Genomic DNA, 24,146 nt, shown 5'->3' with positions numbered 1-24,146 from the left:
AAACCAGGTAGTTGTTTTTGAATTCCTGACTTGTTGGCAAGTTTTGTTTGAATAAAAACCAGATTTCCTACCAAATAAAGCCTCCTGTAAGGTGAAAGTGTGCATAGAGGCTTCCTAATAGCCAACCGTAGCCCTTATTTTGCACCTCCATTAACTTTTATGATGCTTGAGTTGCTCTCCAAGTCTTTTGACTGTGGCTGACGAGTAAGAAAGTTTGGGGACCCCTGGCCTATGGCACCTTTCAGTAAATCTGGCATTTGCCAAAATCCATAGATTGCTGTCCAGGCCTGGTCCTGCAGGTTTAACTTAGCCCCCTATTTGTAAGATGATGATTGGCCCATAAACCATTTAGATTTTAAGCTCTACAGTGCAGGGACCTCCATCCTCTTGTCTCTTTAATTCTTAAAGGAGAAATATTGGATAAATGGGAAAACCCCTAACCCTGTAGGCAATTATGAATAATATCCGGTGCTGGTTTCCCTTTGGGCTAAACATTAACCCTATCTGTATCAATGGCCCCTTTACTGGAGCTCCCTATAGATCCTATCACTTCTCTGCCCGAGTTTGAAATGGAGAGTGGGCGTGTCCTAATGGTCCCTGCCAGAAGCACAGTAGGAGGGGGAGAGCCAATCACAGCCCTGCAGTCACACAAGCAAAGACAGGCTTCAGTTCCCTATCAGGTCAGCTTAGCTGTTGATTGGTTCCTATCCTACAGTGCAGGATACGGAGGGCTGCCGGCTTCCCAGCTCATCCAGAGAATTCAGCCAGCAGGAAGTGGAACAGATGGGCGGGGCTAGTGGGGTTTTGGGCGAATTTCTCAATAAATCAGGTAGAAACACAACTTTTTTAAGCACAATCCTTCTATATCTAGAGGAGTATAATTCACTGGTACATTCATATTTTTTATAGGATATGTCTCCTTTAACTTATTGCAAGTGTACCTTGTATTTATTATTGTACTTTGTATTTATTATTATTTTAATAACCCCCTGTTGTATTAATTAATTGTTCTACTGTTCAGACCTGTGTTCATAAGTAGTGCCTTATAAATAAAGATATACAGTACTTGCATACATTAGATTAGCCCTATTTGGCCCACTACCAGGGTGGTCATAAGGGGCACCTGCTAAAGTGCCTGTAATAATTTCTATTTTCTTGCTGTTACATTTACTCTTGCACAGCAAATTCAAGTATTTTGCTGTCATTTTTTTCAAGCAAAACGTTAATTAAGGCATTGGTAATGTATACAGTGTCGGACTGTGGTGCTAGTGGCCCATAAGCAAATCTTACACCATGGCCAACCGTCAACAGTTTTTTTTTCAGCTCTCTTTAGTTAACTATTCCTGTCCTTTCTTTTCTGTTTATCTTTTTTACTATTTAATATTTTTGCATCTTTCCTTTTTTTTTTCTTCACTGACATATTTCTTCCCTTCTCTTTTTCCTGTCCTCTCTTATGTATAAGAAACACCTTATGAGATATTTTTAGTCTTTTGCTTCCTGTTGACTTAGGGCAGTGACACACGGGGAGATTAGATGCCACGCAACAAATCTTCATTGTCGCAGGCGACTAATCTCCCCACAATGCCATCCCACCGGCTAGAATGTAAATGGGCGGGATGGCATACGCGCCACTGCGATGTACCGCAGTCGCTCCAAGTTGCCTTGAGAGGAAACTTCGGGCGTCTTTGGCAAATCGTGGTGCTGCGTATGCCATCCCACTGGCGATTTACATTCTAGCCGGTGGGATGGCATTGCGGGAAAGATTTGTCGTGTGATGACTAATCTCCCCGTGTGTCACTGCCCTTAAGGTGGCCATACATAGGTAGATTTAAGATGCCGATTTGGCCCCTTCAGCTTATCTGCCTGTGTATAGGGCCCTCCTACAGGCCTACCTGTCCTACTTCTGCCTGAAAATCAGCCAGATGTTGCACCGAGAATCATATTGGATCTTTGATGCGGTCCTTGCCCTGACGGCCTGTATCCCCATCACTTTGATTGGGCCCTAGGATCACCCTGATATTGCCCACCTTGTATGGCCAGCTTTAAAACTGGTTTAAAAACCACTGATGCTCTTAGTATATTGTTCTCTTTCTTTACTAATGTTTATTCATATCCTGCTATTTGCAAAGCCATATGTTGGCCATACAAAGTTTCAGGAGAACAGTGACTAAATACACCAAAATGTGGTCTCCAGCTGGCTTGCATTTCCATTCTGGCCAGTCACTGTTGGAATGGTTGATTATGGGCAAGAATAAATATAGTTATTTATTGCACTAAAAAGGGTATATAGAGATGTACATATTTAAAATAAATATTTTAGACATGGAGACCAGATATTTTTTATTTTGTTTTGACAGAACAAGGTTGTTGAGATGCACGAAAGGGAAGAAACACCTAACTAATGGTACTTGCAGACTAATAGCTAGGGAAACCTTACGCGCAATCATGAAGTATTTCTAGAGTTTGCGCACAACATGCGGGGACCACTAGTTGGCAGTTTGGGGCCCCTGCGGCCAGCACCCACATCTACAAAGCTTTACGGAGCAGGAAATGTAGTCAACAAAGTACTACAACTTCCACCAGAGCTTGCGGAGCATGCTTAAAGTCGCAGTACAGCAACAGTTGCAGTACAGCGCACTGCCTTTTCCAGGTGTCTCACACTAACAGCACTTAGATCTACCGCAGCCCCCGCAAAGATACTAATATAATAATATAGTGGGAAGCAAGTCCCACCCTGTCCCTTTGCCACACATCCCATATGGCTTTCTTAGCTTCCCGGCCTCTGACTCCTCTCCCCTCCCTGGGTTAGGAACCTCCTCCCCGGTGTCACAAGCTGAGGAGGGGCCTGCGGCTCTCCGCCCTCTATGCTCCCATCGGCCACACTCCGGACCGGGCGCTGGACATGGGGCGATCGGAGATGGACTTCACCGGGTAACTGCAGCCTTTGGGGCGGGCTGAGGAGCAGCCGATCCTGCTGCTAGCGGCCGTAGGTATCTCTGTTGCACAGCAGGGCTCACTAGCCGCACATTTCTCCTAACTCATTCTATGCACAATCCTATGCTCTGCAACTAGCATGCACACCTCTGAACTAGAGCGATCAATCACACGGGCTTTGCAACTCGCCGCCTACAGAGCCGCCTCGCACTACATATCGCTTGTACCAGTTCACCGTGTCCCATAGGGGGCACAGTAATCATTGCTCACCCCTTAATAACGCCTTAACCTTAATATGCTGTCCATCTCCCAGACCCCTCATACTGTCTGCAGCAGTCACATGCCTGGCAACTCGCCCCTTCAGTCATCTGCCTTACCCTTCCTTTCACCCTTATTTTCCCTCCTACAGCTCCCTCCTAGGCCTCGCACATTTACTGCTTTTTGTATCGAGAGCCTGTTCCCTGCAGTTGACCCTCACATCATATAACTTGCCATCTTATGTTGTAAGATGCCAGTGCACTGTAACTCCCCATAAATTCGTATCTATAAAAAAATAGAAAAATCAACTTTTATTGACCCTGGAGACACCCTGGTTTTTTTTATACTAAGCCTGCTCAGTCGTATCTCAAAACATCCCTCAGGGCTGCTGTATTCCATTCCATCCTGTTAGACCTCACTGAACCAGTCTTTCTTGTTTCTGTAACCCAGGCAGTCCAAACAGGGAAGGGCATGGGACCTATAACATCCATGACCTCTTTCACAAGCTGCTCCAGTGTCACTTTCTTTCAGCACAACAGCTTTATAACACAAGCCATAAACATCTTTCTCAAGCCTGTCAGCGCTGCACATCTATCATATATGTGCCATGAGAATCTAAGGAGAATTCTCAATGCATGCAGAGATTGGAATGGTTAAGACAGCATTGTATGCTTATGTTTGCTATAATCCATAAGTTAATATCACGAATATTAGTCTAATGATATTGTATATCTGAATGTTTTGGTGCAGTTTTTAAAATATTTTTTCCCCTATTTTTCTGCTTTTTCTCAGTTTCCAGACTCTTTTTTTATTTTGTTAAATTGGTGCTGGTATGGCCATGGTGTCTGGGGGCTGGGGAGACCCCAACGGAGACACTAATGGTGTGGGGAAGGGATACCCCAGGAATTCTGAGGAAGAAGAGGCCTCGCCTCAGGGAGGAATGAGTGACCCCGAGCAGGGTGATGAAGAACGCCCAGGGATCCAAGTGGACTGTGTGGTGTGTGGAGATAAATCTAGCGGAAAGCATTATGGGGTTTTCACCTGTGAGGGATGCAAAAGTTTCTTTAAAAGGAGTGTCCGCAGGAATCTCAGTTACACTTGTAGGTGAGTACCCTTATGAATAGTCCTAAAGATTGTTCTTGGCAGTGTGTTACTAATGGTCTGTCTCTCATAACAGGGCTGTTGAATGTTTTTGGCGCTTTGTTATTAAATGATACCATTAAGAGTAGCAGTTATATAAATATGGTGTTCCTGCTGCTGCAGGGAAAGCACACCATATTAACTGGAATGGCTAATGGATAGTTCTGCAGCAGTCCTTGATTGTGTGCCATACCATAAGCCTGTGTTTGTTATAAGGTTTTTGGCCCAATATGGGGAATCTCCCACATGAAGATGATTAGAGCCACATTACACAAATATGCACCGTACTGTTGTAATGGTATGAAATAATTGAGGGACATAAGAGCTGTACAGGTTTGACGGCCAGACTCAGGAGGATTATGTCAACAATATCCCAGAGTTCAGAATATTTGGAACCTTTCACTGGAAAATACAATTCCGTACATAGCACAGAACATGAATAACCTTTTTTTTTTTTTTTTTTTTAATTTTGAACACTTTTGAGACAATTTTTTGCTGATCGCATATACACATTTTATTCTTAGAATTTATACCAGTGTTATCAAGATTGTTCCTTGATGGGGTTTAGATATCCACTAAGCGACATCTTTGCAGGCTGCACTTTTATAAATGAATGATATCATTTAAAGTAGTTTTTTAAGGTCCTTACAGTTCACTGGTTACATTCATTCTTGCCCTAGATTGTAAGCTTTGTTGGCGAGGACTTTCTGTCTGTATCAGTAAGGTCTTTGTGTCTTTTTGTAGTTGCTTTCTTCTAGTCTTGTAAAGCTTGTCATTGGGGATTTGACCTATAGGGCTCATAGTTGTTTCGATATTTCACTTTGTGCTTTGTATTATAAGCAGGAGAAATAGTTATATGAATGCATAGTAGAATTTTTAAAAAGCTGTATAATGCTACAAGTTATTTGTAGTGATAACTACATGATGTTTTGAACAAGAGACTGCCTGTACTATAGAGTTTGCTGTTTGGGTTTAGTAAAAGGGGTTTGCTCAAGGTCTCAAGGACTTGGTAACAGATTTCAAACCTAGGCCCTCCCTAGGTCATAGTCCAGTTACTTTAACAACTGAGCCATCACTTTTCCCCTTAACACGTTTTGAAGTTCAGGAAAAAGTTAGTTGTCCTCTCTGTGTTAGGGCCAGATAAACATACATCCTGTGGAGGGGATTGTAATAAATCATATTAGAGTAACATTGGTCAAAGGTCATAATCTTTTTAGCTTGGGTTGGCTGTGATCGGTACACGGATTTAAGAAGAGTTGTTGAACTGACCATTACATTTCTGTGTTAAAGCATGAAATACACTAAGTACAGTATTTTTCTATGTTTTATCAGCCCCTAAATATGCACTGAAAGGTACCAAGGTAACATGCTGTACTTAGGTTTGGTCTGTGTGTTTCAATAAGTCAAAATAAATATACCTGCACTGTTCAGTTGAATCTGTATTTAACCTAATTTTGGGTTTTGGACTCTTATTGTAAGTGGTAGAAATAGATCTTATGTCAGCTGGAATTCAAGGTCATTTTATAGCATGACACCATCTTTTAGCAGACCTAGCCAGGGTACAACTAGATCTCGATAACTGGACCTCTGATGGGAAAAGTTGCACAGCAGAGTCTTATTAGTGTAGTCAAGTACAGTGTTATAGACAAATCATGTAATGATGGCGTGTCCTCTCTCTGCTCTCTCTTTATTTATCATGGGTTTTCTTTAACTATAATTAACATATTCTCAAAGCAGTTTAACATCCCTAACCAATTTTTTCATGAATCTTTCAGCCTGATAGGAGGCTTGAGGAATGTTGTCCTGTTTCAGGTGGATATGTGTGTCTCATTGATCACAAGAAAAATTACAATTATTTAGATTCTTGAAACCTATACATGGTTTCATGGAATCTGACAATACATGGGTTAATGTGAGCTTCCGCTCCAGAGTGGGTTGGCAAGTTATTGGCCAGGGTATAAGGCCTTGAGTCAATGGCTTGCTGACTGCTTTGGGCCATTGATGTGGGCCTCATTAGCAAAATGGACAGATGACTGTATCAGCCTGATTTGTCCCTCCACATTGCCAAATTAGTGGATCGTTGTCTGTTTGGCCTTCTGTAGTCGCATCTCTTCTAATATAGAATTTCCTGAAAGTATGTTTTAGATGTGTGATTTTTGCACAGTTTTGTGGAAATATTTTTTTTTGTAAAGTGTTTGCTTACATTAAGTATATGTCTTGCCCTAAAATATAGGAAAATTCTTTTATTTCTTTTGCAGTTGACCAAATATGAATTGCTTTGTTACTGGCAATATAACTTATTTCCATTTTTACCAGAAGGTGAAACAACAGCACTACTATATGTTAAAACTAGATAGAAGAGCTCCATAACTGAGCTTGGATAAGGGTATCCTACTCATAGTAAATATTTAAAAAGCGTAGGAAAATAATACCAATGAGCAAAAGAGCAGTGTAAGAAACAAAAGGCCTATGACAGACCAGGCGATTCTCGGGTATTTAGCCTGCCACAATTTTGCTTGAATATGCAAGTAAAATTCATGATAGCCACCAGTTTTCATGGGCTCCCAATCACAGCAGTGTTTCAGTCAACTATCTACAGGACTAAAACCAAGCTGTTTTACAATCGTACATAATGCTAATAACTTTGTAAAATTTTATATATAGACCATGTTACACAGGTCCAATAGGATGGTAGAAAAGTGCTTAATGCTAAATCTCTTTATTTGATTAACAGTATTAATAAATTACAGTTAAAAATGTCATATTAGTTCAGTGAGCAGCATATTACTGGCAGGGAGCATGCTCAGTAGGGACTGAAGCTGGGGCTGCTGAGAAATGTATTAAATAATATATAAAAGTGCACAGCAGGCATGTTGCCCTCTGATGGTTACTTTGCAACCTGCAGGAACTGTTCATGATTTTAAATAAATATTGCCCTAACCATTTGAGTAGTTCTGTGTAACCTGATTTCTTATTTGTTGTAATTATCAATTATCATCAAAATGCAGTGGTGTTATAGAAATATAATATATACCGTATATTTTATATTACATTTATAAATGTAGTGCATAATGAACTTAAGATTGATGAAAAATCAAAAGTAGTTTAATATTCATATACAACATATTATAAATCCATTGTATATGTGGCCCCCTTTAGAAAGCTGTGGCCCTCGCTGGGATTTACCCACTCCACTTGGCACTACATGGCATCTGACACACCTGGTTTAAACTTGCATATTGAACTTTTATTGGGGGAAAAATCGGTTCCTATTTCAAAATTTTAGAAAAATGGTATAAAAAAAAAAAAGCTTGAAAAAAAGCTTTACTTTTGGTGTACTGTTAAAAACAAGATATTCTTTGCTTCGTTAAGATTATTTTTATGGTTTGAAAGATAAGCAATCTCCCCTGCTAATTACAGCTAAATGCTGCAGTGATGTAAATAATGGGTTTCAGATATGATCTCTGACCACTGTGGTTTGTATGTTCCTTTAATAAGGACAATGATAACTGAGCTAGAATAGTTAGCCATAATGTGTGATAAAATTTCCAGCTTCTTAAATTTAACGAAGGAGATAATTTGATTATAACTATTTCTAAGCATTATTGCTATGCATATTATTCTTTGGAACAAATGCAAGGTTGTTTTTTTTTTTAAAGGGACAAAAATATCCCCCCTTTTTAACATGGGCTGATGGAAAGACAGGTGCAAAAACACTATCTACACCTCCAGAAATAAATATAAATTTGTGTATGTATATTATTTATTTATTTTATTACACAGACATACCTGTTTCCACATTGAAAGGAAGTTATGATAGTCTGCCCGTGACTCCCAGGGAGCGTTTCCACTTTTTGCTTAGGTTGGCAAAGTTATTCAACCTTGTTCCATGTTGAAGTGAAGGATTCTGGGACTTGAAGTCCTCCTAATTCCATGGTGGGCAGGGCACAGAATTGCTGTAAAGCAAAAGGACTTCAAGTAATTAATTAATGTGACATGTAGATGTAGAAAGTAATAAATAGATGCAAACGAGATGTAAAGAAGGGACAATTAACAACAAAGATAAGTTGTTTAAAAGATATACAATTACATGTTAAAGAGGGGATGAACCAAGTCTAGTAGGTGAATTCCTGTTAAGAAAATGGGCAAATATTTGTTATCTTTGGATAGAATTGCAGTCAGTATATGTGTGTGTGTGTATATGTATGTATATATATATATATATATAAGAAACAAACACCCTATAAAGAAGCACACCCTATAAAGGCTCAAACGCCCAGGGTGCTGGCAAAGTCCTGGTGTGTGCGGCCCACTGTCTGTGTGTGTGTGTGTGTGTGTAAATATATATATTATATATATATATATATATATATATATTCTATATAATATACTTAATTATATTTTCCATGGGTCTACTGTACTCTGACTTCTGGAGCTTTTGCTTTATAAAATGCCAACAGCCTGTCTCTTACTGAATCTCTACTTAAAGAAGAAGGAAAAGTACAATTACTGGGGGGTGCCAAAATGTTAGGCACCCCCAATGATTGTATTTGCTTATTATACCATACCAGCCCAGGGTAGCTGGGATCTTCTTCTGTTTTCACACCGCTTGCGCATGCACAGTAGAGTAAAAAGCTGAACTTTAACAAAAAAAAGCTGGCTTTTTCATTATACTGCACATGCATAGGCCCCAGGATCACGAAGAAAAGAAACAGGAGGAAGATCAGTGTTCGTTTGCAGCCACCCCGGGCTGGTGCGTTTTTTTCCTAATAGGAGCACCAACCTGAGGTACTAGGAAAGCAATTACAATTTTACATTTCCTTCTCCTTTAAGCATCCAATGTAAATCTTTGAGCTGAATTTTCATTTATGATGCCTTAGGGTTAAACTGCCAGGTGGATAGTCAGGCTGAGTCAGTCATCAGTTAGGGGTGTGGCTTAATGACTAGGGATGCAGTTCAGAACTATCTTGACATTTCTGTACTTTCCAAACAACAAAAGTCACTTTGCTTTTCTATCAACATTTATATAAGTGGGCTGCCATGCTGCTGGTCTAAGTTAAGTCTGTATATAGACAGATAGATAGTATTTGGTAGCTTTCACATATATGTAAAATGCAGATATGCAAAAAAAAAAAAAAAAAAAAAAGCAAGTGTTGTTCAGTGTATACAGTAAGCTATTGTATATTCTAGGTTAGTGAATTTAAAATCTGCTTGCAGATTAAGTTGTGGTGGGTCCAATTTCCTTTTAGCTATCTTTTTGGTGGTATGATATCCAGGTAATTTGGTCCCTTCAGCAAGTTACGCAGCACAGTACTATTATTTATAACAAGTGGGGCTTAACAAGCAAGGGTTACAGAATAAAAACAGGATCAGAGAGCCTTGCTCACAAAAACTTACAATCTAAAGGACTGATTTGTTATCACCAAAATGGATATTATGAGAGAACCATTTTTGTTCTGACTGGAATTTCCTAATTTACAAGGATACATTTTGTGCCATATTGAATGTTATAGTGGAATACTATATGCACTTGATGACATATGTAGGGATCTTCTCAGTAATATATGCATGTTGCTTGACATACAGGTAGGACAATATGCACATTTTCCACAGTTCCTAGGACATGCCTATGGCCATTCAAAAGCCATAACTACCCGCTTCTTTATCACCAAGGCTGTTCAGTGTTAATCTGAATTTTATGGCTGCAATCCATGTTTTTTGGTGCAGCAATTTCACCCCAATACATGTTTTTGGTGTAGTAATTCAGCCTTTAGGCATGGACCAGATATAAAGCAAAGATAGGTGTTCGTGTGCCTGCAGCCATATGAGCAAGAATGTCAGCTGAGACTCTGTAAGGAATGCAAAGGTTGGCGTTCCCAGGAAAATACTTGCTGACCTATGGCTTAGTCACCCATGTGTGTGGCTGTGGCCTTTGTAAGAATTCTTGTTCAGGTCACAGTCTTTTCCCAGTACTTGTGGTTTATGTCCTTGTGGTTTTTTTTTTTATTTTTTTTGGATTATGTTATCTCTAATTTAAAGAAGAACTCCTCATCTGTTTTGTGAATAGATTAGAATAGTTTGTAATTATAAGCAGTTTTCCAATCTACATTCATTAAACATTTTCAGTGGTTTTAGGGCTGTGGCAGACGGGGAGACTAGTCGCCCGCGACAAATCTCCCTTGTCGCGGGCAACTACTCTCCCCGAAATACCATCCCACCGGTGAGTATGTAAATCGACGGTGAGACGGCATACGTGGCGCTTTACATACTCGCCGATGGGATGGTATTTCGGGGAGACTAGTCGTTCATGATAAGGGAGATTTGTCGCGGGCGACTAGTCTCCCTGTCTGCCACAGCCCTTAAAGTTATTTGTAAATGTGATTGCTTTTGAAAGCAGTATCTGTCTGGCTTTTGATTTTACGCTAGTGGATCTGACTCCTAAGGGCAGTGGCAGACGAGGATATTAGTCGCTTAAAATTGGGCTCAAGTTGCCTTGAGAGGAAACTTCGGGTGACTGGCAAATCGTAGCAACACGTATGCCATCCCACTGGCGATTTACATTCTTGCCGGTGGGATGGCATTGCGGGAAGATTAGTTGCCCGTGACAACGAAGATTTGTCGTGGGCGACTAATATTCCCACAATGCCATCCTAACTTGAGGCCAATTTTAAGCAAGATGTCAGTCGAGGGTGGCAATACATGGGCAGATAAGCTGCCAAATCAATCTGAAGGACCCAAATCGGCAGCTAAAATCTGCCCATGTATGGCCACCTTACCTCTTGCTGCTTTGTTTTAAGGGTCAGGGCTAGAGAACAGAAAATACAAACAACAAACATTGAAAATGCTTAATAAATGTATACTGGAAAGTTGTTCTAAATTACATTTTCTTTTAACAACCCTTATGCTAATGTCACATGGTGTGGTTTCTCTGACTGCGTTTTTCCACTGGTGGAGAAACCATTCAGCCCCCTAATGTGCAAGTGAGCATTTTCAGGCTGCAATCTGTCGGACTGTGACAGGGAAGTCCATCAGAGAGGCAGGTATAGGGGGGAAGTGTAAGGACTGCTGCCCACTCGCAACACACTGGAAGAGCAATTTGTTGGTCCAGACCTGCAGGTTTTGGGCCAACCTACACACATTAATCTCTATGAACTAAGGGTGTCCCTTCCATGGGATCTTGAATTGAAAAATCTGACAACCACTGCCTTAAGTCTCCACTAGGACTAATGCTGGACTCGGTCCAAGCACACTTTTGGAAATTTGTAGGCATCACTTGGATGCCAGTCTTTTAAGCTGTTTAATTGTATACATTATTTTATTGTTTGATATAAATCAGTAGTTTCTAAAGGGTTGCCACATAATTATATTTTGTCTTGTCCTACAGGTACAAAATGAGGTGTCACATGTGCCTCCTTTTATTTTACCCCCTCCTTTTATTTTCTGCTCTGTAAACCTACCACTTATTTGTACAACTTGTTGGAATTCTTGGCCAGAGGAGTTCATTACTTTTGACCTTTACACCCTTATTTTCCAATTTTCCTACACAATTTTTTCTAAATCAAACAATAGATATCTTTCTTTACCAATCTTTGTATGGTTATTTTTCCTTCTGAGGCCAATCAGTGCAGTTTTCTGGTAACATTGTATGGACATTGGGGAAATCCCTGGCTAGTCTGGCATACAGGAGGCAGCTGGGGTACTAAGGGGTACTAGAGTCTAAGCAAATGTTTTCCATCATGCAGACTGCTTCAAGGTATTTCTGAGTACATTATATAGATAATGTTAATTGTTTGCCTGTGTATATGTCAGTATATTCCATTAGCATGCATGTCGGTTAGTAGAAGTTAATCAATAAGGAGTTTTACACTCTCAATTTATTTTAATACAACCGAGTAGTGAACCTTGTTATAATTTATTTTGTCTATAAATATATTGGGCCTACCTGTGGTTTTCTAGCTATCATCTCCACATGAATTTTTAATTTCTTTAGAAGCCCAGATATCTATCAGGTGTTAGAGTACTAAGCCAGTCAATGTGACTTTTGGTGTCTGTCAGCAGTATAGTGCATGTCATTCTCAAGGGAGCTTATTGAAACAGTTGGCACTGACTATTATGATCAGTGGGTTACTTTTTCCTGTACAGCATTAAGTCTTGGCCTGAAGATTTTTTTTTCGCATTTCCACACAGCTTAGTGCAGTTATCATGGCTGCTTTTTGGCCAGCAAAGCATTTGCTGAGAGCAACTGGTTATGGCCCCCCATGATAGCTTCCGCGTTTGCAAAGCCCACATAAAATTTGCACAAAGCAGATTTGTTCACATAGAGGCATACATTTTCGCATTGCGAATAATTTTCCCATTACCGACTTTCATTACATTCCCTCCTAGTTCTTACATGTGTTTGCATGTTTAGGTCTTTGTGTTTATGTGCACTTATACACTTTATATTATTCTATGTATTTATTGTAAAACTTGTGTAATAACACTTGAATATGCAGTGCCTTTCAGTGTTCTTGAGGGTCCTTTCATAACATGATTTTGTGTCTGTATAGGTCAAACCGAGATTGTCAGATTGATCAGCATCATCGAAACCAGTGTCAGTACTGCCGACTGAAGAAGTGCTTCCGAGTTGGCATGCGGAAAGAAGGTACGTCGTTGTTTGACTACATTGCCATCAATGCCTGCCATTTGTATACACCAAATAGCCCTCCTAGGAATACTAAATAGCCAATTATTGCTCTTATTTGCACTCCTAGGAACGTTTTTTCATGCTTGTGTTGTTCCCCAACACTTTTTCCATTTGAATGTGGCTATATAAAAGGTTGGGGATCTCTGGCCTAAAGGGATATTAATCTCACGTAGCACTGACCCATGTATGAACAATTTGTTGGGACATTTTTTGATTGGCATGGCATGAAGGGTTAAAATGGAGTGGAACAAGGTTAGCTGCCAGGGACAGGGCGTGTATGAGAAGAATGGGCAGGTGACAACTGAGAACACCTTGTCATGTGATCTTGTGACCTGTTCCAGATAAAGGTCACAGCTATGAATCACATGTTTAATGAATGCTGTGCATGTAACCATATTTTTTTTCCCTGCATATTGGAAGGGGGGAATTCATTAAGTGTGGAAATTGGGGGGGGGGAGAAAAAAAAGATAAGAGGCAAGTTGTACAGTGGTTCTTATATGCCTTTTGTGACAGAAGTCCCCTCTCACCTTTAACAGATTTCAGTTTTTTATTTTACTGTATTTTTAATTAGGGATGCACCGAACCTAGTTTTTTGGGTTTGGCCGAACCCCCGAATCCATCCTGATGGATTTAGCCGATTATAAACAGCTCTGCGGATTATAAACAGCTACTCGTGCAGTAAAATTTGTTTTTCCCCTAACGTTTCAAACTTCTGAATGCTAATTAGCACATGCTGACTTATGCTAATTAGGATTTGAATTCGGTTTGGCCAGGACCGTGGATGCTGGCCGAATACCGAACCGAATCCTGGATTCTGGGCACCCCTATTTTTATAGCGCCCCCCCCCCCCCGTCCCCAGTTTTACCAATATTTCCTCCTCTGTATAACCCCTGCTTACAGTTATATAATTAACTATGCTGTTTTCCTGTCCTGTTTGTACCCCCACCGTACACACACACACACACAAAAATACCCTTTGCCTTCCCTATCTCCTTTTCCTCCTTTTCTGTGTTTTCCCCCTACCCTTTTTCATAAGTTTTAACTGTGCTCTTTTTTTCCTGCTTGAGTGACTCCCAAGCACCTATTCAGGCATCAAAAAGTAAATAAAAGTTCTTTATTCCCCCTCCCCCCCTTTCTGTTGCCACTTCCTCATTTCAGCACATTCCAACCAGGGATCAGCAAACATGGATTGAACCAAGTATGCAGAGCAGGGGGTGGGGAGAACCATCACTGACCTAAGTGTATTGAGGTGGGCTAAGTACAAGGTAATTGGAGAAATGTGCAGCATTGAAAGGCAGTATACTTTGATTAGCCAATAGAGATAGTGTGGCATAGAAGAAAACTGCATAGTGTCTGAACAACAGGGCCCCATTAATAGCCTTAAGCAACAAAAGCTGTAATTCAGCCACTCGTTGAATTTCTAAAAATCAATTACATGCCACAGCACTGTCACTTAATTATTTATCTTAAAGGATAAGACAACCAAAAATGTAATAAAATATAATTTTTTGCCTAATAAAACATAATTCTAAGCAACTTTGCAATATACATTCATTACAAATTTACTTGGTTTTTTAATTATTTGTATACACAATTGCTATTAGAAGTAGTGTTTACCAGTCCCTTTCTTTTCTCTGCCCCGGCGGCTCTGGCATTTGAAACACAAGGCAGCAGATTGGCAGACCTGCCTTGCTGGAGGGGACTGACCTTTGCAACATTGTTTAAAAAGTAACAACCAGGAGTTTAGCAAATGCTGCTTTCAATAGCAATTACATTTACTGGTACAATTAACTTTTAAAGCACATTGGGAAGTTGCTTGGAATTATGTTTTCTTTTATTAGACAATTTTTTTGGGGGGTTGTCGTGTCCTTTATGAAATCATGTGGCATTTTGTATTCTTCACCTACCTAAACTGACTATCCAGCTGTTACAGAAATGCATGGCACAATTTCTCCAGCTAGCCACAGGCAAAGAGGCTCTTTGAGAAGTCTGGGAAATGTAGAATCGCGTCTTAAAATTGTTACTCTGGCTTTAAGATTCCTAAGCCATTACATTGCAGAGTGGAGCTGCTGAATTAGAGAATGGAAGCATCAACAATTCAGTCGGTTGTGGGGTAAATGTGAGTTGGGTGTTGGTCACTACTATTTTTGTACAGAGACAACAGATGCCAGCATGGGGGAGTGAATTAATGAAGAGGATCTTGAAAAGCTAATGCAGTGTTTGTGTTCAGTATGTGGGGCTGCCCAGCTTGGTGTGTGGTAGTGCTTGCACAATACAGAGGGAGACTGAGAGTTGAGGTAAGCACTGCATATCTGGATACAAATAGAGGAGAACTGATTGTGTGTGTTAGAGGGAACATGGGGGAGGGAAACCAGCTCTACCAACGCTGTTGTTTGGCAAAAAGAGGTGGAGGCTAAGGGGGAAGGACCAGTGCTGTGTGTGTTAGGGGTCAGAGAGAGACTAACATTCCCTGAATAGGTTCAGAGAGGAGGAAGAATCTTTACGGTAGAGGGGTAGAGTCACCACATCAGTACTTTAGTATATATACAGAAACGAGAGATAAGCATTGCTTTGTTTCATACATAAATTCATACAGGGCTAGTGGCTGTTTGTATGGCTCCAAGGCTGAAAGTGCTTCAATGACAATGCAGAACAGGTGAGAGAAAAAATGACAGAGGAGAAAGTATAGAAATGAGCAGTGCATGTCAGTAAAAGATACCAGTTCTTGCATGAGAAAGGAGATTATACCATTGTCACATTATAGAGAATGTCTGCCGCTGGGTAACTACAATAATTACATTAGTAGTCCAAACTAAGAGGAGGAAGTAGCTTGTTTGGAAAAATATCAAAACTGCCATGGTAGTAAATAATTTGAACAGAAAAGACAAGATAGAGAGTCTGCATAAGATGAATATAAATAAACGTGTAGGGGTGTAGCCAGTCAAATTCCACTCTTTTATATGTAGGGCTCCATTATTTATGTGATGTGATGTTGCGATGTTTCCCAGGAATTAATAAATGGGGCAAATTAAGACTGCTAGACTGGAGGTTTTCACAGCAATCAGGCAGGTTTCCTAGGAAACCAAGAGGAAAAGTAACCACTCTGGAACTGGTGATCAACAGCGCATCTTTAAGTTCTTAAAAAAAAAAAAAAAAAAAGTCAATTGAAATGTTAATGGATGTAAAAGCTGGCAAAAACTGTATAGGAAGAGTAGACCGACAAATACTTTGAGGAGAGATCCCTTAACTGGGATGTTTGGGTCTTCTAAGATGTATATCTTAGAAGACCCTAACATACGTATGTATATATTTATAGAATACTGTTGTGTAATCTGCCCCCATCTTACAGTAGAATAACACAAACGGGGAGAAACAAAAATAAATGTACACAGTAACAAACATTAGGTGTCACATGCCAAGAGATAATAGAGGGAGGAGGACCCTTTTCTGTAGAATCTGACATTGATACAGTATTTTCCTGAATACTATTACTTTGCTTTTGAGAAATAAGGGAATGCCACTTTACTTTGGCTTAATCTTGGATATAACCGTTAAAGGAGAAGGAAAGGTGGTCCCCTGGCCAGTGTTCCTTTTAGCAGAAAACTGCAGCAGCCGGCATTCGAGTGAACATCACAACTCAACCCTGTTCTTCTGCTTCTTCGTTCCTACTGCTTTTCACTCTACTGCCCATGCATTGGTGTGGTGGGACCAAAGAAGGGAGAAGCAGGAAGAAGAACAATCAGTAATGTTTGCTGTGGTGCAGTCTTCTGCTAATAGGAGTACTGGCCTGGGTATCAGTTAAGTGATTATAATCACTGAGTTGGAACCTAACATTTGGCACCCTCCAGTGAGTTCACCTTTCTTTCTCTTTTAAAAATAATTCCTAAAAATATCTCCATGTGACAAGTACCAAGGTCATACTTTGGCCATACTGCATTCACCATTTACATATATTGAGGCTCATTTACTTAAGTCCGAGATGAAAGTGAACTAAGGGGAATAAAATGACACCCCTTAGTGCTCATTTACTTTACAGACTTGTGTCTGTGGCAATGCTGCACTCCACCCAAAATTCCAGCTCAAGTTGCAGAGTGCAACACTGTTAGCCACAAGGAAGCCTTGTGCTTAATGCCTGCTTCATCTTGCACCCCAGCAACCATGTATTCATAGAGGAGTCTCAGGACATATTTTTTTGCACTTTGCAGCCATCGCTGTACGTTGTAAAAAAAAAAAAACTTATAGCATCTACCCTCAGCTACCTCTGGGTGCACACTTAGTGAACACAAGGCAAAACAACTGCGTCTACCTTAACTGTAAAAGCTGGGCGATGTACTATCTTCATTCTATGTCCTATTCATACCCCTGCTGGTTGTTTTCATTTAAGGAGTGTAAAGTAATAAGTTCTATGTTAGAACCTCTAGCAACCCTATTTTAAGTTAAAGGGGTTGTACACCTTCAAATAAACTTTTGGTATGATGTAGAGAGTGATATTCTGTGACATTTTGCAATTGGTTTACATGTTTTATTGTTTACGTTTTTTGAGTTATTAAGCTTTTTATTTAGCAGCTCTCCAGTTTGCAGTTTTTGCAAGCCAGTTGCTAGGGTCCAAGTTACCCTAGCAACCATGCATTGATTTGAATAACATACTGGAATATGAATAGGAGATCGCCTAAATAGAAAGATGAGTAATAAAAATTTGCAATAACAATACATTTGTAACCTTACAAACATGGTTTGACTTTTAGATGGGGTCAGTAAACTAATGGGCTTGTGTTCTTTCTTTCTTGTCTTAAACAGAAGCAAATGGCTGTAGGAAATTTTGACCTCTGGATTGCATGAAGTGAATGTAGTTGAGCTGATATATGCCATTTTTTAGGGTGATGGCACACACATCTCCTCCAGTACAAAACATCTGAACATACATGTATAAGTCGGTAAGCTGATTTACTAAGACACGATTTTGAATCCGAATTGGAAAAATCCGATTGGAAAACGAACATTTTCCGACTTTTTCGTATTTTTTGCGATTTTTTCGGCGCCTTTACGACTTTTCGGAAATTGACGCGACTTTTCCGTTAACAATACGATTTGCGCAAAAAAACGCGAGTTTTTCGTAGCCGTTACGATGCGCTCGTATCTTGTGGCGCCTTTTTCGTATTGAGCGCTCGTAAGCGGCGGGCGAAACTTTCAGACTTAGCATGATTTTGGAAGCCTCCCATAGGACTCAATGGCACCCTGCAGCTCCAACCTGGCCCAAGAAAAGTCACCATACTGAAGCTTGAATGAATCCGAATCTTTCGTACTCGACTTTTCGCGCAAGTATTAACGCCACGAAAAAATCGGTAGATTTTGCGCAACTTTCGGAATGGCTACGAAAAACTCGCGTTTTTACGCGCAAATCGTATTGGTAACGAAAAAGTCGCGATAATTTTCCGAAAAAATCGCAAAATACCGATCATTACGAAAAAAACGCAATCGGACGCATTCGGCCAGTTCGTGGCTTAGTAAATGTGCCCCTTAGTGTGGGTGCCAAAACTTTCTGTGTACTGTCACCCTAAAGGTGAATACACCATTTGTAGTATGCAGGACTTGGAAGAAGACTGTAGAGTAGGAGGTTATATTAAAGCAAAGGCAGTGTTGTCACATAAAAATACTTCTAGGGAATAAAATTCTGTGCTTTGTAAATAAACAAGCAAAGTTCTGTGTTTTCCTGAATATTCTGTCTCTTTTTCAGTTCATCTGATCAATGAAGCTTCCACTATGGACAACAAAAATGTTTTAACTTTCCTCTTTCAACCCTTAAGGAGACCGATTGAAATGCTAGAATTGTACTACTATATGTATCATTCATTCAATTTATTTCTTGTTCATCTTGCAGTCTGTCTTTTAAACCGCCTCCTGGTTGCAAGAATCGGCATACCTAGCAACCTGGTAGATGTTAAAGTGGCAAACTGGAAAGATAAAGAGCAAATATGTTAAATAATAGTGATTATTTGAAAATTGCTTTATCATATCCTTTCTCTCTATGCCTTTATGGCAGTGCATCACTTTTTATTTTGTATTAACAGTTTTGCGTAGTGCTTTACATAGTTATTACAGGCTCCCTGAAAGAAAGCAGTGCTGTTGTTGTGGATTCTAACACTAAGATGCTTTTTCCACAGCTGTCCAGCGAGGTAGAATCCCACCTGCCCACTCTAGTGCCAGTCCCACTTCTGCTCCGGGAGCAGGCGAGTACTTCAATGGACAGCCCGTCTCTGAACTGATCTCCCAGCTCCTGAGAGCTGAGCCATATCCAGCTTCCCGCTATGGGTCCCAGTACGCTCAACAGGGTAGTGTGATGGGCATTGATAATATCTGTGAGTTGGCGGCACGGCTTCTCTTTAGCACTGTTGAATGGTCAAGGAACATCCCCTATTTCCCAGAACTTGCTATGGCTGATCAGGTCTCATTGCTTCGACTGAGCTGGAGTGAACTCTTTGTACTTAGTGCTGCTCAGTCTGCCCTTCCACTCCACATGGCTCCCCTTTTGGCTGCTGCTGGATTCCATGCTTCTCCAATGTCTGCTGACCGAGTCGTCTCATTTATGGATCAGATTCGTCTCTTCCAGGACCAGGTTGAGAAGCTTAACCGCCTGCAGGTGGACTCGGCTGAATATGCTTGTTTAAAAGCTATTGCACTCTTCACTTCAGGTGAGGGAAGAGCTTGATTCCATAATATCTATATAATTTTTGTATTCATCATATTTTTAAACCATTTATTTAACACTTAATTGTAGATCAAAAATAAATCTTTTTTTTTTACAATCTTAGATGCCTGTGGCCTCACAGATCCAGCTCACGTGGAAAGCTTACAAGAAAAAGCCCAGGTAGCCCTCACAGAATATGTCCGAGCCCAGTATCCCTCTCAGCCCCAGCGCTTTGGGCGTCTCCTCTTACGACTGCCTGCACTTCGAGCTGTTCCTGCATCACTCATATCCCAGCTCTTCTTCATGAGGCTTGTCGGCAAGACCCCTATAGAAACACTTATTAGGGACATGCTTCTGTCTGGGAGTAGTTTTAATTGGCCATACTCATCTGGTCAATAGCACCACCAGATGCTTGAGTGCAATAATATTGACTTGGGCCACACCATGGATACTTAGTCTGGTGGTAGGCCTTTGCCTATTTCTGGAGATCAGGCTCAACCTCTTTTGCAAGTCACAAGGGCACTTCCAAATTTTATGATGAGATGTCTACAGACCCATGAATTTTCTCTCTGCTGATAATTTGCTTGGGTTACATCAGGGCTAAAAAAAACTTTCTGGCAGAATACCGCCTACATTTTCTCATTTCCTGTATAGATAAATAGTAACCCTTAATTTTGCTGAGTACTGTAGGATATTTTAGATGTTCTAAAGGTGCCCTAAAATATGCTTTAATCAGCAAGAGTTCCAGATCACCCCAGGAACTCTGTATAAACCCATAAGAATTTGTATGCCTCTGACAGTACAGCTTAGTCCACACCTTGTCTACCTCTTGATCGAACACTAATTTCCCAGTCAACTGAAGTCAACTGTTTTGTTCTTCTGAATTCAGCTTCCAGGAATTTTACACAATGGAGAGATGCAGAAGTGTTGATATTAAACATATTTTATGGTCACTGAACTCTGTTAAGTCCCGTGTCAGAGAAGTCAATTTAAAATCTTCTGGTGTTGAAAGGACTAAAATAAAAGCTGTTTATCAGGGGCATGATCGTCTTGTAATATTACGAAATCAACTGCCAATTTTTTAAAAAAAAATACACATCTTCCCATCCATTTTTTAATTTGCCCTGATGTACAGGTCTTTTAAAGGTTTGAAACACTGAAATAATACTTATAGATTTTATCTTTTTATCTTTACTCTGAAATCATTTATTCTGAAATATTTTTCTTTTCCTAGCTCTAACCAAATTGTCTTCTTAACACTTTTTTTGATACCTGTTAGTGCAATGTAAGTCACTGTCCTTATTTACTCTGCATTTTCTCAGTGTGGGAAAAAAAATTTCAATGTTGTCTTCTTTTTTTTCCAAAGAAAAAAAAAAACATTGAAGGCTCTCAAATTCCTTCATATGAAGCCTTTTTTATAACTGTAGTAATAAATCTTTGGGAGCAAATCAACCATGTAAGTTGGAATTGAAACAGTGCTTGTTGTGCAGTAGATGGTGCATTACACGGGTGAGTGCAGGGTCAGCTTTTCTCTAACGGCTAAGATAAAGGTTTGTCTGGCCTTGCATCAACACCTCAGAAAAATCTTTTGCTATAGTTAACTTGACCACTCTGCAGATTATTGATTATTCTTTATGGCCTATAGTTCTTATTGCAATTTTGAGTATCCTATTGTAACTGTCTGATTTCAGTCAGAAAAGAAGTGTAAAATAATATAGGGGGTTGGACAATATTGCTGAGTTTCTAACACCCCTTTAAAAGATAATAGTGAGAGGCTAGCTGTGGCTATAATGGTACTTAAAATGCATCACTATGTGTATACACTAATTTGTTGCTCTTTTTTATCTGTGTTAATTAATTATTTTTAAGAAACTTTATTTCTTTAGTTTCAGATGTGTGTGATTTTTTTGTTTTTTTTAATACTGAAACAAGGTTTGAGGTCTTGTAAGGCCCTTAGCTTAAAAGGGATTCTGTCACGTTAAAATGTTTTTTTTTCAAAATGCATCTATTGATAGATCTTTTCCTGCACTAAAATACAATTTACAAAAGGGCAAATAGATTTTTTTAGTTAATTTTGAACTTTAACATGAGACAAGCAAATACCTTACTTTCCCAAGTACCCACAGCCATGTGACTTTAGTCTCTCTTTACACCTGCACTGCAACCTTTGCTAAGGGCAGTGGCACATGGGGAGATTAGTTGCCCGCAATAAATCTTCACTATTGCGGGCAACTAAACTCCCCGACATGCCATCCCACCGACAAGAATGTAAATCGTCGGTCAGACGGCATACGCATCGCTTCGGTTTTCCGAAGTTTCCTTGCGAGAGATGGCATGTTGGGGAGATTAGTAGGCCGCAATAGTGAAGATTTATCGCAGACAACTAATTTCCCCATGTGCCACTGCACTATATGATTCAGATGCCTGAACTAATAGTTCCTCCATGTTTCTATGTTGCTGGTTTTGCTCTGTTTTGGGCTAATAGCACTGCTGCTGACATACTGTATTTTATTAAGTGGGAAAAAATGGACAAACCTGCCTATACTGCCTCCCATTACTTTAGGGTGGCTTCAGGCATTTTTCTGCCAGCTAAAAAACACTGTGGAAAAACTGCCCTATGTTCCATTAGCCTAAATTAGCTTATACAGTAAAAGATATATAGAAATATATACACAGAATGCACGTGTAAATAATGGTAGATTGACTTCCATGAACAATAACTCCAGATCCTAAATACATTATAGATTGAGGGGCAGATGTAGTGGCAGCAAAAATATAATAAATACAGTTAGAGGCAGTGGGAACTTTTAGCCCCCCAAAGCATTAAATACAGTGAGAAGCAATGAGAACTTTAGCCCAAATACTTAAGAGTTGAGAGGTAATGATTTCTAATTTCCCAGACCCCTATACCTTTCCAAAAGGCAGGTTACCTGAAGGCTGGTGAAGATTTTAGCATTATATAAATCAGAATGAATTTAGAAATTGTTTGCATTGTTTAATATGCTCCCATACCTAGTGGTAGATATGAGAACAGCACCCAAGCAGGATAAATTATTGAAAAAGCCAAGTCCCAGTGCAACTTGGGAAAGAACACTGAGTAGGACCAATAGTTTATCTCAAAGCAGTTCTGTTGTGTAGTGCTGTCTCTTTCTGAAAGCTCAGAGTCAGGCAAAATGCACTGAGATGGCTGCCTACACACCAATATTACAACTAAAAAAATACATTTGTTGGTTCAAGAATAACATTTTAAATGGTAGAGTGAATTATTTGCAATGTGTAATCTGTTCATATTAGTAATAAACACTACACCATCAAAATCATGACAGAATCCCTTTAATGTGCCAGGAGGTCATTGCAGGGACCCCAAGCATTAAAACTGATCACATATGAAATACTTGCATTTTACTGAGAACACCACCACCACTTCATGTTTGTATGAGTTGCAGCTGCGAGGAGCACAGTATGTCTGTATGTATAGGGATTGTTTACGTGTATGACTAGTTGGATATTCATTTGTTTAGAGTTCTTTATAAAACACTTATGTACATAACTATTTTTGGTTTTGGTTTAAAGACTCCAAAACACCGTATGACAGTTTCTACTGTGTTTATGCCACATTACATCTACCTGTCTCTGTGGTGCCCAAAGCAATGCTTCATTAATGACTTGTTGCCCACATTTTGGTGCTGAGTATTTCAAGAGGGGTATGAAACAGACATCTATATATTCACAGCAGAACACACTGCTAGGCATGTAAAAACAATGTTATATAATGGAGCTTTTTAAATTAATGAATAGCCAGTTATTCTGCACAGAAATATCTCTCTTAATATGGCTCAGCAAATTCTCTCTCCCTCTTTCTCTATATATATATATTTAGAAGGCTGTTTTGTTTTCTGTTTGTTTCTACTCTTGTAAAATTGTATGTTTAAATATTCTGCTAATGCCAAAAACGGGTGGAAGGGAAAATTGCCAAAGAAGGATGTAGAAATAAAACAAAAATACACCGGAAAAAATTGTGTTTTTGTTGTCATTTTTGCCAAATATTTACATGTACAAAAGAAGGAAGTAAGCAGTGTTCTGGGCCTTGCCCTTGTATCTGCAGTGAGAATGCAGGATGCTGAGGAGAAACAGAAACTACAGCAGACATTTTAATATATACGCTTGTAACAATAGCCCTGCTATAGTTTCAAGGTTATCAAAATAATATATTCCAATCTACTGGGCTGAACTTCACAACTGTGAAACACAAATTGGGATAAGATAAATGGAGAGTGAGTCTGGTTGATTGGCCCATAGAATGTATCTTTTATTTTGTAGTATCCCTGTAAACTTTCTACCAATGGTCCAACATTTGTGAATTAACCTTGACCCTTCAAATAGTTTCTAGATGTCCACAATCAACACTGAGCCTACCCAAATAAGAGAGCTCTCGGTCTTGCA

At 39.7% G+C, this 24,146-nt stretch overlaps 1 protein-coding gene across 3 annotated transcripts; it reads left to right on the top strand.

The window, feature by feature from the left end:
* The first annotated feature begins 2,763 nt into the window (after positions 1-2,763).
* On the top strand, positions 2,764-23,719 carry nr2f6 (nuclear receptor subfamily 2 group F member 6). Of its 3 annotated transcripts, none has more exons than XM_018091958.2 (5): positions 2,764-2,931; positions 3,985-4,296; positions 12,882-12,976; positions 19,180-19,707; positions 19,828-23,719. In XM_018091958.2, the coding sequence occupies exons 2-5, from the start codon at positions 4,025-4,027 to the stop codon at positions 20,100-20,102; spliced, it is 1,170 nt and encodes a 389-aa protein (XP_017947447.1). In that variant the 5' UTR covers positions 2,764-2,931; positions 3,985-4,024; the 3' UTR covers positions 20,103-23,719.
* The last annotated feature ends 427 nt before the right edge of the window (positions 23,720-24,146 follow it).

This window comes from Xenopus tropicalis, chromosome 1, assembly GCF_000004195.4.
Source record: "Xenopus tropicalis strain Nigerian chromosome 1, UCB_Xtro_10.0, whole genome shotgun sequence".
NCBI lineage: Eukaryota > Metazoa > Chordata > Amphibia > Anura > Pipidae > Xenopus > Xenopus tropicalis.
This window is presented reverse-complemented; position numbering and strand designations above follow the sequence as displayed.

Coding starts and splice junctions, on each gene's coding strand:
- nr2f6 (XM_018091958.2), top strand. CDS start 4,025: ATGGCCATGGTGTCTGGGGGCTGGGGAGACCCCAACGGAGACACTAAT. Junction 12,977..19,179: donor AGTTGGCATGCGGAAAGAAG/GTACGTCGTTGT, acceptor CTTTTTCCACAG/CTGTCCAGCGAGGTAGAATC. Junction 19,708..19,827: donor TATTGCACTCTTCACTTCAG/GTGAGGGAAGAG, acceptor TTACAATCTTAG/ATGCCTGTGGCCTCACAGAT.